Source organism: Equus asinus, chromosome 10, assembly GCF_041296235.1.
Source record: "Equus asinus isolate D_3611 breed Donkey chromosome 10, EquAss-T2T_v2, whole genome shotgun sequence".
NCBI classification, from domain to species: Eukaryota; Metazoa; Chordata; class Mammalia; order Perissodactyla; family Equidae; genus Equus; species Equus asinus.
In genome coordinates this window covers 22800113-22814366 of record NC_091799.1, presented here as the reverse complement: position 1 = coordinate 22814366, position 14254 = coordinate 22800113, and the positions used below count along the sequence as shown (strand labels likewise).

General features: G+C 37.0%; 1 protein-coding gene across 1 annotated transcript; it reads left to right on the top strand.

Annotated features, from left to right (window-relative positions):
• The first annotated feature begins 11810 nt into the window (after positions 1–11810).
• Positions 11811–12746, top strand: LOC106830832 (olfactory receptor 1L4-like). Its single transcript, XM_014840682.2, has one exon. The coding sequence runs from the start codon at positions 11811–11813 to the stop codon at positions 12744–12746; it is 936 nt and encodes a 311-aa protein (XP_014696168.2).
• Positions 12747–14254: the final 1508 nt, after the last annotated feature.

The window sequence follows — 14254 nt, the reverse complement described above, 5'->3', positions numbered from 1 at the left end:
GTGTGGGTCCTGCAAAACCAAGAGCCATGGGAAAGAGAGGGTAAACATTTGGGAAGGAGGCACAGGCCTTTTCTGAATTCTAGTTCTCTCATTTACTAACATTGCATTTTTACATGAAAATCTCAAGATAAGCAAGATATACAATTATCTGGCATCAGATAACAAATGAATACCTCCTCCAACTGTGCTGTGGGGGCAATGAACAGGTATTGCACGTAAGTGGAATTGACTTAACCTATGAGACTGCTCAACCAACTACAGTCAAAATTTCATTCTTTTCAGGTCTACCTTTGAAAATTATTCAGGGACAGCCAAATGGGCAGCGTTCTCTGGTCATTATCTATGTAGATTAAGTCTGCAAATATTCCAAACTCTGCAATGCTTCTGTCTTTTTATTTCAGCTTTATTGAAGTATAATTGATATACCAAACACTGCACATGATTAGTGCATATGATCTGATGTGGTGATGGAATCATGGGGATATGAATATGTCACCTGTCAATGAGTCTCCAAGTGCAGGAGTAGGTGGGGAAGAATGTAGAGCTACCTACATCTTATTGATGGGTATACTGAGGTGAAATGACTTGTCCAAGACATGAGGAAATAGACAATGTCATCAGATTCCACTAAATGGGAAGGCAGCTGCGCACTGCCCCTGAGAAATATCACATAGATCTGGGGAATTCCAGGTTCAAGCTGAAAGAGAATCAGCTAGCCCTTCACCACAAGGGAAAACAATGTCCCAGGAATGAGGCAGAAAGATACAATGAAGGAAATGGGGACAGAGTTCAGAGAGTCAGATGAATACATTGCCCAGATTTGGATGAAGGGTAATTGGCTCAGACAGGGAGAATGTATTAAAATTTTCAATGTCCATAAACTGCAACTTTGCATCTCATATCTCAGAAAGTATTCTATAGCATAGAAACTTTGTCATGAGTCAATATATAAGTATGTATACTAGCCCCCCGTTGTCTGCAGGAGATACATTCCAAGACTCCCAGTGCATGCCTGAAACTGAACAGTGCTGAAACCTGTATATATTATGGTTTTTTTCCTATTCATACATACTATGATAAACTTTAATTTATAAATTAGGCACAGTAAGAGACTAAAAACAATAACTAAATGTAATAGAATAATATAACAATATACTGTAATAAAAGTTGTGTGAACATGGTCTATCTTTCTTATAAAATATCTTATTGTATGGAACTCACTCTTACTCTTCTTGATGTGATGACATGAGATGATACAATGCCTACATAAGGAGATGAAGTGAGGTGAAAGACATAAGCATTGTGATGTGGCTCTAGGCTAATATTGGCCTTCTGACGATATTTCAGAAGGTGGATTATCCGGTCACCACGATGTCAATGGTTAGATGTCAGGAGCAAAGAAGGTCAATGGTTGTTTGAACACAAACACTGTGATATCACAGCCGTTATCTGATAACTGAGAGGGATATTAAGTGACTACACAGTGGGTGCCACATATAATGTGGATATACTGGACAAAGGGATGATTCACCTCCTGGGGAGGATGGAGCGGGTCAGTGCGAGATTTCATCACACCACTCTGATAGTCATGCAATTTAAAACTTATGAATTGGTTATTTCTGGTATTTTCCATTTAATATGGAAAATTCTGTTTGACCATGTGTAACTGAAACTGCGAAAAGTAAAATCATGGATAAAGGGGGACTACTGTACAAAACTATCCATTGTAATACTGTCTGTGGGGGAGAAAAAGCATTATGGACACTATGACCATTCCTGAATATATTATGTGTGTAGATCTATGCAGAGAAAGATAACTTTAAAATATGCACACAACTCTAGTTGTCTGGGAAGTGCAATTATAAGAAAATTTTACCTTTGAAATGAGAAAATTAATGCAAAGAAACACATGTCCCTAGTTTGAAATGCAAACAATATAAAGTTAAATATGGAAGGAACTCCTCACTCCATCCCTCCAGTCTCACTTCAGAAGGCAATTACACACATAAACAAATGCACCAAATAAATGCAAATAGAAAGTACATATTTTCTTTACAAAAATAGAATTATTCTATATGCATTGCTCTGCAACTTGCTTTTGTTACTTAACAAAATATCACAGAAAGTAGTGTCACAGTGATAACATAGCTTAGCAATGAATAGCTTCTGCTCTGCCATCAGATGCCTGAATTCAAATCCCAGCTCTGCCACTTACTAACTGTGAAACCCAGTAAGTCATTTAACTTTGCTAAATTCTATTTTTTCACCTGTAAAACAAGGTTATAATAGTGCCTATCTCTTAGGATATGGAGAAAATAAAATGAGAAAAGATACGCAAAGTATTTAGTTCAATGTGTGACATATTGAGTGCTAATAAATGTTGGCTAACATTAGCCATCTTATTTCTTTAGAGGCTGAATGATACTGAGTCACAAGAATGCACTATAAATTCTTTTAGTAATTCACCTATTTGTGAATATTTGGGTTGTTTTCTCTGTGGGTTGTGTTGAATGTTTTCTTGCATTGTGTTCTTTGGTATTATAAGCAATGCTACAATAAAATGTGTGCATAACTTTGTGTTACACATATATGACTATTTTTAAAGGATAGATTCCCGTAGTGGCATTATTGGATAAAGAGATGTAGATTTTCAATTCTGATAGAGACTATCAAAAGGCCTACATCGACTACCCTCTTACAACCAGTGTATGTGAGGGTCTTTTTCCTGTGGATAATTGTCAAAAATATTTTCTTGACAGTCTCATGGGTGAAAATTATATTTTACTCTAATTTATATTTTCTGATGACAATGAAGTTGAACATCTTCTCATGAGTTTTCTTTTGCAGATATTTCCTTTAAGTCAATATTTTAGCTTTGCTTATGGCGTCTTTTTGTGTCATATTCACATTTTTGAATACAGTATTTTGTCATTCATGCCTCTACCTTTGATTTCTTTCTTGGAATGTCATCCCTATCTTCAGTTCATAAAAATAGACCCCTTTATTTTTGGCTAATATTTATTATATGGTTTAAATTTTTTAGTTGTACATTGTTCATTCAGATGGGTTTTATTACTAGGTGTGCCTTGGCTAGAAATCTAGTCTTATTCCTTCCAAATGTTCAGTCAATTGTTCACAAATATCACTTATTTTTAGTCCATCCCTTCTCCATTGCTATGAAATAAATCTTTTTTATATATTAAGTGCTATAAATCACGATTCATATACATGTAGAAATTCAGATATACAGAATTGTTTATGCTTGCCCTTGGATTTTTTTCTTGGTGTGTACCATTGTCTTATTGTTTGTTATTATTATGTGCTATGATTGTATATTTAAAAAGTTCTCTGGCAGTATTCAAATATTTTCAAAACTATTCTGTCTTTCCTTAGCCAAGTATCCTTCTAAATGAATATTATAATGATCTCAAGTCCCATTAAAAATTCCCTTGGGTTTTATTACAGGTACACTGATTTTTTTTTTAATTTTATTGAGGTCACATTCATTTATAACATTATTTCTATTTCAGGTGTACATTATTATATTTCAGCTTCTGTATAGACTTCACTGTATTCACCAACAATAGTCTAGTTTCCATCCAACACCAAACATATATGCACCTTTACCCCTCGACCACCACCTGCCCTCTCTCCCTCTGGTAACTGTCAATCTGTTCTCCATATCTATGCATTTGTTTGCTTATCTCCCACATATGAGTGGAATCATACAGTATTTGTCTTTCCCAGTCTGACTAATTTTGCTTAGCATAATGCCCCAAAAGTCCATCATGTTGTCACAAATGGCACAATTTTGTCTTCTTTATGGCTCAGTAGTATTCCATTGTATATATATATACCACATCTTTATCTATTCATCCATTCATGGGCACTTAGGTTGCTTCCAAGTCTTGGCTATTGTGAAAAATGCTGCAGTGAAAACAAGGGTGGTTATATCTTTTCAAATTCACGTTTTCATGCTCTTTGGATAAACACACAGAAGTGGACTAGCTGGATCTTATGAAATTTTTAATTATAATTTTGTGAGAAATCTCCATACTCTTTTCCATAGTGGCTGCACCAGTTTGCATTCTTACCAGAAGTGTATGAGGGTTCCTTTGTCTCCACATCATCTCCAACACTTAATTCTCATTTTTAATAAAGCCAATTTGACAGAAGTGAGATAATATCTCATTGTAGTTTTGATTTGAATTTCCATAATAATTACTGTTGTTGAACATCTTTTCACGTGCCTGTTGGCCATCTGTGTATCTTCTTCAGAAAAATGTCTGTTCATATAGTCTGCCTATTTTTTGATGAGATTGTTCATTTTTTTGTTGTTGAGTTACATGAGTTCTTTACATATTTTAGAACCTAACCCCTGATGGGATATATGGTTTACAGATATTTTCTCCCAGTGTTTTGGGTGTCTTTTGATTTTGTTCAAGGATTTCCTTTGCTGGGCCAGCCCCGTGGTGGAGCAGTTAAGTGCGCATGTTCTGCTTTGGCAGCCCAGGGTTCGCTGGTTCAGATCCCAGGTGCGGACATGGCACCCCTTGTCAAGCCATGCTGTGGTAGGCGTCCCACATATAAAATAGAGGAAGGTGGGCACAGATGTTAGCTCAGGGCCAATCGTCCTCAGCAAAAAGAGGAGGATTGGCCACAGATGTTAGTTCAGGGCTAATCTTCCTCAAAAAAACAAAAACAAAAAACAAAGATTTTCTTTGCTGTGAAGAAATTTTTCTTTTTTTTTTTCTTGATGCAGCCCAATTTGTTTATTTTTTTCTTTTGCCTCCCTTACCTGAGGAGACATGGTATTCAAAAAGATACTGCTAAGATCAATGCCAAAGAAAATACTTACTATTTTTCTTCTAGGAGTTTAAGGTTTCAGACCTTACATTCAAGTTATTACTCCATTTTTTGTTAATTTTTGCTTATGGTTTAAGATAATGGTCTACTTTCATTCTTTTGCATGTGGTTGCCAGTTTTCTCAACACCATTTATTGAAAAGACTTTCCTTTCTCCATTGTATGTTCTTGGGTCCTTTATCTAAAATTTGCTGTCCACAGATGTGTGCTTTTATTTCAGGGCTCTTGATTCTGTTCCACTGAATTGTGTATTTCTTTTTGCCTGTTTCCTGCTGTTTTGATTACTATAGCTTTGTAGTATATTTTGAATTCAGGGAGTGTGAAACCTACAACGTTGTTGTTTTTTCTCAATATTCCTTTGGCTATTCAAGCCCTTTTATTGTTCTATATAAATTTTAGGATTCTTTGCTCTATTTCCATAAAAAATAACTTGACATCCCAATTGGGATTGCAGTAATTCTATAGATTGGTTTAGGTAATATAGATATTTTAACTATGTTTATTCTTCCAATCCATGAGCACAAAAAATATCTTTCCGTATCTTTATATCTTCTTCAATTTCTTTCAATGATATCTTATAATTTGCAGTATATCAGTCTTTCACCTCTTTGGTTAAATTTACTCCAAGGTATTTAATTCTTTTTGCTGAAAATTTCAATGGGATTATAGTCTTGATTTCTCCTTCTGCAAGTTTGTTTTTAGTGTAGAGAAAAGCAACTGATTTTGTGTGTTTATTTTGCATCCTTCAACTTTACTATATTTGTTAATTATTTCTAATAGTTTTCTGGTGGATTCTTTAGGTTTTCTATATATAGAATGATGGCATCCACAAATGGTGACAAGTTTACATCTTCTTTCCCAATTTGGATACCTTTTATTTATTTTTCTTGACCAAATGCTCTGGCTAGGACTTCTAATATTATGTTGAATAAGAGAGGCAAAAGTGGGCGTCTTGCTCTTGTTCCTGTTCTTCAGGGGATAGCTGTAAGTTTTACACTGTTTCATATGATTTTGTCTGTGAGTTTGTAAAATATCACCTTCATTATGTCGAGTTACTTTCCATCTATTTTATTAAGAGTTTTTATCATAAATGTAAGTTGAATTTTGTGAAATGCCTTCTCTGCATCTATTTAGATAGTCATGTGACTTTTTATTCTCCATTTTGTTCATGTGGTGTATTGCATTAAATGATTTGTGTATGTTGAACTATCCTGTGTCCTGGTTTAAATCTCATGTAATCATGGTGTATGATGATTTTAAGGTATTGTTGTATTCAATTTGCTAATATTTGCTTTTTCACATGTATAATCATCAGCAACATGGGCCTATAATTCTCCTTTTTTGTGGTGTCCTTGTCCAGTTTTGGAATCAGGGTAATTTTGGCCTCATAAAATGAGTTAGGAATTGTCCCATCCCCTTCAATTTTTTGGAAGAGTTTGAGAAGAATAGGTATGAAATGTTCTTTGAATGTTCAGTAGCATTCACCAGAAAGCAATCTTGTCTTCAAATTTTTGGGGGGTAGGTTTTTGATTACTATTTCAATCTCTTTACTTGTCATTGGTGTATTCAGATTCCGTATTTCTTCTTGATTCAGTTTTTGGAGGTTATATGAGTGTAAGAGTTTGTCCATTTCTTCTCAGTTATCCAATTTGTCAGCATTTAGCTTTTCATGGTATTCTCTTATGATCCTTCATTTTTCTGTGGTATCTGTTGTAACGTCTTCTCTTTCATTTCTGATTTTATTTATTTGAAACTCCTCTGTTTTTCTCCATGAGTCTACATAAAGGTATGTCAATTTTGTTTATCTTTTCAAAGAACCAGCTCAGTTTCATTGATCTTTTCTATTGTTGTTCTAGTCTCTATTTCAATTATTTCTGCTCTGATTTTTATTATTTCCTTCCTTCTACTGACTCTGGGCTTTGTTCTTTTTTTAGTTCTTTTAGGTGTATTGTTAGATTGTTTGTTTAATATTTCTCTTGTTTTTTCAGGTAGGCCTGTATTACTATAAACTTCCCTCTTTATACCACTTTTGATGAATTCCATAAGATTTGGTATGTTGTGTTTTCATTTTCATTTGTCTCCAGGTATATTTTTATTTCTCATTTGATTTATTCATTGATCCAATAGTTGTTCAGTATCATGCTGTTTACTTTCCATATGTTTGTTGACTTTTCCAGCTGTCTTTTTGTAGTTGCTTTCTATTTTAATACCATTGTGGTTGGAAAAGATGCTTGATGTGATTTTAATCTTAAATTTATGGTGTTTTTTTTTTTTGTTTCCCAACATATGGTCTATCTTTGAGAATGTTCTATGTGCACTTGAGAGGAATGTGTATTCTTCTGCTTTTGGATGGAATGTTCTATATATATCTGATAAGTTCATCCAATCTAGTGTTTCATTTAAGACCAATGTTTCCCCGTTGACTGTCTTTCTGGATGAGTTATTTATTGATGGAAGTGGAGTGTTAAAGTCTCCTACTATTATGGTATTGTGGTCAATTTCTCCCTTTAGGAATCTTAATAGTTGCTTTATAAACTTTATAAACTCCTATATAAGATGCATATATATTAATAACTGTTACGTCTTCTTGGAAGAATGTCCCTTTTATCAGCATATAAGGCCCATCTCACTCTCTTGTTATCTTTTTTAGGTGAAGTCTGTTTTGTCTCATATAAGTATGGCTACACTTGCTTTCTTTTTGTTGCCATTTGCTTGGAGCATCATCTTCCATTCCTTCACTCTGAGCCTATGTTTCTTTTTAGAGATGAAATTGGTCTCTGCGAAGCAGCTTATCATTGGTTCTTGTTTTTTAATCCATCCAGACACTCTGTGTCTTTTGCTTGGTAAATTCAATCCATTTATGTTTAGAGTGATTATCAACATATGAGGACTTAATAGTGTTATTTTGTCTTTTGTTTTCTTGTTGCTCTATATTTCCGTTGTTACTTTTTGCTTGTATTTCTGTCTGCCGTTTCAGTTTGGCTGTTTTCTGTGATGTTTTTCTCATTTTCCTCTCTCGTTATGATCTGACTCTGCTCTGATTTTTTGTTTTTGGTTACCATGAAGTTTGTACAAAATATCTCATAGATAAGATAGTCCTTTTTCTGCTGATAGTATCTTATCTCCATTAGCCTAGTCAGGTTCCCTCCTTTTCCTCTTTCCCGTCAATGTTTTTGTTGTCATGAATTATCCTTTTGGTGTTGTCAGGTTGTTACAAAATTGAAGTGGTTGTAGTTACTTTCAATGCTTTCCTTCCTTTATTCTTCACATTATAATTGTTTACCAACATATTCTGATATAGAGTTGCAATTTTTTTTATTCTGTCTATTTATCACCTTGCTCAAATCTTTGTAAGCATAGTCCTTTTTGTTTCAAGTAGGAGCACTTCTTTTAACATTTCTTGTAAGGTACATGTAGTGGTGATGAATTCCTTCACCTTTGGTTTGTCTAGGAAAGATATTATTTCTCCTTTATACTAAAGGATAATTTTCTGGCTAAACTGTTCTTGGATGATACCTAATGCCTTTCAATATTTTGACTATATCGTTCCACTCTCTTCTAGCCTATAGAATTTCTGCTGATAGCCTGGTGGGGGTTCCATTCTAAGTTATTTTCTTCTCTCTGGCCACCCTTAATTTTCTTTCTTTCTCATTGACTTTTGACAGCTTTAATATAATATGCCTTGCAGAAGGTCTTTTTGTGTTTGGACTATTAGGAGTTCTATTAGCATCATGTACATTTATGCACAGTTCCTTCCCCAGGTTTGGGAAATTCACAGCTATTATTTCTTTGAATAAGCTCTCTCATCCTTTCCCCTTCTCTTCTCCTTCTTGGATACCCATTATCTTTATGCTGCTTTCCATAATTGAGTCAAATATTTCTTGTAGAATTTCTTTATTTTCAAAATATCTTATGGACTGGCCCGGTGGCACAGTGGTTAAGTTCGCACATTCCACTTTGGCAGCCCAGGGTTCACTGGTTTGGATCCCAGGGGTGGACATGGCACCACATGTCAAGCCATGCTGTGGCAGGCATCCCACATATAAAGTAGAGGAAGCTGGGCTTGGATGTTAGCTCAGGGCCAGTCTTCCTCAGCAAAAAGAGGAGGATTGGCAGCAGATGTTAGCTCAGGGCTAATCTTTCTCAAAAAATAAGATAAAATAAAATATCTTAGTTCACTCTCCTCTTCCACCTGAATCATTTCTTTGTTTCTATCTTCGAGTTCATTAATTCTCTCTTTCATTCAGTCTGCTCTATTTCCAATGATTTCTACTTTATTTTTCATCTAATTAATTGAGTTCTACATTGCTAGAATTTCTGCTGTTCTTTTTTCTGAGAGTTTCAATCACTTTGGTGATGTTCTCCTTTGGTTCATTAATTTTGTTCCTGATCTCATTGAACAGCCTTTCTGAGTATTCTTGTAACTCTTCGAGTTTCTTCATGATAACTGTTTTGAAATCTCTGTCAGTTAAATTGTAATCTTCTTTGACTTCAAGTTTGGTTTCTGGAGAGTTGTTATTTTCTCTCTGTTCTATTGTGTTACTGCAGTTCTTCCTGCTAGTTGATGAGTTAATCCTCTGCTTGCACGTTTGTGGTACTAAACACTTTTATTATTTGGTGAAGGCTTTGGTTACTTTGATTCTGAGCTGTATCTGCTTGTATTTGAGATTCTGCACTTTCACCCTCCACTGCCTTTGTAAGAGGCATGGTCAGTGCCCTCCTTGTGCTGCTATGCCTCCAAGGTTTGTGGTGCCTTGCTGCTTACAAAGTTGCTGCACTCTCACGTGTCGGCACTGGGGTCACCATGCTGTGAAAACTTCTGCTGCTTCTGGGGTTGCCTGAGTCTCATGTTTCCCCACTGGCTTTTCATGGTTCTCCTCAGACTTAGGTGCTGCTGCCCTGTGCACCACCTGTGCAGCTGCTCTCAAGTTAATTGGGAATGCTAGCAGCCATGCAGCCTGTGGTTCTGGGTTCACAAGTATCACTGTTTCTTCCAGGGATCTGTGGTCTTTTATGTTGCCCCTACTGCTAGTAAAGCCAATGTTGGGGCTGATGCTACTGGTCTCGAGTTCTCCTGTGGCTCCTTAAGTCTCCAGTCATAGATGCTACCTGACACTGCTTGTGGAGGGGCAGGGTCTAACCCACAAGTGACATTGTTGCTCCTACCACCTTTGGTTGCTGGCACTACTGGTATCCATTTTGAAACCTTGAGTCAAGGCACCATCGACCGTGATGATGACATCTGTGTTTTGTATGCAAACCTTGATGCTGGAAAACTGAGATCAGTGTTGTTGCTGCCCAGGGAAGGTAAGAGGACTGTTCACCAGAATGGCTGAGTTTCTTGGAGTCTCAGTTCATGTGAGCCACCCCCCACAGCCTCTAGGGAGAGAGTGCAGAGGCTAAGCCGTGATTGTCACTGTGGCTCCTGCAGCTTCTGTTCACTAGCATGTGCCAGTCTACGTTTTCAAATCTCAGATCACTGCACCACAACCCCTGCAAGGATATCTGAGTTTTGGTTGATGTCCCCACTTTTCTAAAGATAGGAGCTACCATCACTCGGTTGGCAGGCACTATGGCACATGTGTCACTGCAAGTGCAGCCTCTGATACTGATGCAACCAGTGTACTCCTTTATATCTCCAGTCAGAGCACTGCTGTCACTGCCAGGAGCATCCATGTTTTGCATCATCACTGATTGTGAAGGTATAAGGGGCTACTCTCCTGGGTCTACTCCTTCCCAGAGGGTCTGGTCCAACCACTTTCAGATCAATAGATTTATAGAACTCCCAGGCATTCTGGTATGTTAAGTAGGGAGTCTTTGTTAGTGAATGGAAGTCTCACTGGTTGCAATGGAGAGAGGAGAAAAAAAGGAACAACTCAATCTGCCAAGATACTAACATCAGCTCATGAAAGTTATTATTTGAGAAGAACTGACTTTTTCCAGCTTTATTAAGATATGATTGAAATATAACATCGTCAAATGTTCCTGTAATATTTGAATGTTTAGAATGAGGACTTCATAGTTTTTATCAAAAATAATATATTTAAAGAATTAATCTCTGTAACATAGGGTTCCTGGTAATGTTACTATTTTGTGTGGCATCTTGAAAACTGAAACTTTATAATTTAAGTGTCCGGATCATGTTAACTAAACAGAAATGCTCAAACAAATATTAAGCACACTTTTCTCTGAGGACTTAACAATGTCTCATCTGAATTCTGTGGGTATCAAAGAGCACTGATTAAGTCAGTTGCTCACTTTTGTCCTATCTCCACTATCATGACCACCACCTCTGCACCTATGAGTAGAAGAGGATCTCAATAATTGGAAGCCCTTGTATGAAACCATCCTGATTCAAGGTGGAATTCAGTAGCCTCTTCTACTGAAAGAAGAAGAAAAAAGAAACTAAGGATTTAGTAAATAAAGAAGTGAAGAAAAATATTTAGAAAGAGAATTGAGAAGAATTCTTACAGATTGGGTTACATAGAAGTTCCTAAGGACATGTGGGAATACTTTAGTTTCTCATTCACGAAGAAGCTTGGAATTTTTAACTTTCCCCTTGTTGGATATTACTCCCTGTTTCTCTATTAATCTGTGCTCCAGATAATGGTATTTCATTCAATGAAAGACCACATATACAAAGGTGGTTCCATAAGATTAGTATTATATAGCCTATATGTGTAGTGCCTAGGTCATCTAGGTTTGTGTAAGTACACTCTATGATACTCTCAAAAACTCAAAGTCACCCAAAGACACATTCCTCAGACCCCCATTCTTAAAGATTGGATGGCTGTATTTCTTAAAGTAAATATTCTTTAATATCTTGACAAATAGCAGTGGACATTTTTGTTACAGGTTGGAGGATAGTGAAGAAATTGTCTTAATCAAATTCCCCTTCATATGTCTCTGACTGCTTCTCCAAATCCTGCCCAAGAAGTAGGAGACATGGAAATAAAGAACTACAGTGGCAGCACATCAGGCTTTACCCTCCTGGGCATCTCTTCCAACCCTCACCTACAGAAGCCACTCTTTGCCATATTCTTCATCATGTACCTGGTCACTGTGGTGGGGAATGTACTAATAATCTGGACCATCCACTCAGACTCATGCCTCCATACACCTATGTACTTTTTTCTCACCAATCTGTCTTTCATGGATATCTGCTTCACAACAGACATTGTGCCTAAAATGCTGGTGAATTTACTATCAGAGACAAAGTCTATCTCCTACATAGGCTGCCTCATCCAGATGTACTTCTTCATGGCCTTTGGGAACACTGACAGCTACCTGCTGGCATCTATGGCCATAGACAGGCTGGTAGCTATCTGCAACCCCTTCCACTATGATGTGGTAATGAACCCACGTCGTTGCCTCCTCATGTTGCTGGGTTCTTGCATCATCTCCCACCTGCACTCCATGCTCCATGTGCTACTCATGTCCCGCCTGTCTTTCTGTGCCTCCCATGTCATTAAGCACTTTTTTTGTGATACTCATCCCGTGTTAAAGCTATCCTGCTCCGACACTTCCTACAACCAGATTATGGTCATAACTGAGACCCCAGTTGTCATTGCAACCCCCTTCCTGTGCATCCTCTTCTCCTACCTGAGAATCATCATTACTGTGCTCAGAATACCCTCTGCAGCCGGGAAGTGGAAAGCCTTCTCTACCTGTGGCTCCCACCTCACTGTAGTGGTCTTGTTCTATGGTAGTATCTTCTATGTCTATTTTAGACCCCTGTCTATGTACTCAGTGGTGAAGGACCGGGTAGCCACACTCATGTACACAGTAGTGACACCAATGCTGAACCCCTTCATCTATAGCCTCAGGAACAAAGACATGAAGATGGGTATGAGAAAATTAAGGTTCATAATGAACTCATAGAAGGAATAACAACATAGAATACCATAATTGAGAGATGTCTTAAAAGATTAGGTAACTTTGCTTCTTACCTATATTTCACATGGCACCCAAAGAGGTCATGAAATGTCATGTTGAATAGCAAAAAGAGCATTGAGCTTGAAGCTAGCATACTTGGTTTCTATCAATGACTTAACTAAATATATGTTAATTCCCTATGCCTGTAGAGTGAGGAATCCAGAATTCAAGAAAACTGTTTCTGCCACCCATGAGGCAAAATAAAGTTATTTCCAAATAACTCTTCTATAAGCTTGATCTCAGATGGTACTCAAGGAATTATAAAGTCCTAAGAGTTTTTACAATAAGACATTAGATGGATTTCACAGGGAACTGGGGAAGACTCTTTGAGGAATGACCTAATTTGTCCTTAAGAATGGACTGATTTTGACAGGCGAAAGTTCAGTAAACACGAAAATGGGGAGAGCATTTCAAATAGTGGAAACCAGCCAAGCAGGTAGTGGCAATAAACAGTGGAATGTGTTTGAGAAACAATTCAAAAGCCCTGTGATGCTTGTTAAACTTGAAAGCAGAGAGAATAAGGCTGGAAAGATAGAAGGATCTACAAAACATATTTACATGTCCAACAACACCATGTCATCACAATGTGCATCTTCAGTATTCTCCTCTTTTTCCCTTCCCTCTTAATTCTTCATTTCTCCACATGACCACAAAGCCAACTGAAATGCCCTTTATATCCTAGAAAAAGCAATGTGTATCAGTCAGAGCAACCTAAGTTATGCTGTGGAACAATCACCCTCAAAAATCTTTAGAACTTAAAACCAAAAGTTTATTTTTTATTCACACTACATGTCCACCAGAGAAAAGTATAAGGGTGCTGATCTTTTTAAACACTCAGAGACCAAGGCTGAGGGAGCAGTCACCATTGTAAATATTAGTCATCAGTTTGTCAGAAGTTGAGAAAGATACTTGAAGATTTTGCACTGGTAAATACTCTGCTCCAGAAGTGACTCACACCACTTCTGAGCACAACTCACTGTTCATGATTAATCTCATGACCCCACCAAACACAAGACAGCCAAGAAGCACAATCCAATGATGTACCCGTAAAATGGAGAGCCAGAAGTATTTGGTGAAGTGCTTTGATAACTAGCACACACTGTAATAACACATAAATTATAATAAATAATAACACACATTAGTGTGAATTTTTGGCTTAATTAATCCTTCTCTGGTTATGTCATTGTCAAAAACAATAGTAATAGGTTTTTTTAACCTTTTTGCCTTACCCTTTAATCCTTTTGCCTCAATTATTTCATCAGGATAACAACCACCAGTTTTTATATATCAGATGCTTGTTGATAGAAAGACCTGAAGTTGACTACAAGTCTTCAGGCCTTAATGATATAACAAGAGGTGTGTAGCAGCCTAACAGAAGACAGGATCATCCTGGGCACGACATTGTCCCTGACATTGCTGTCACTATTATCTTCTAAATAACAGGAAGCAACCAG

What these genes read in the sequence shown, in the direction of transcription:
- LOC106830832 (XM_014840682.2), top strand. Translation starts at nt 11,811, where the DNA reads ATGGAAATAAAGAACTACAGTGGCAGCACATCAGGCTTTACCCTCCTG.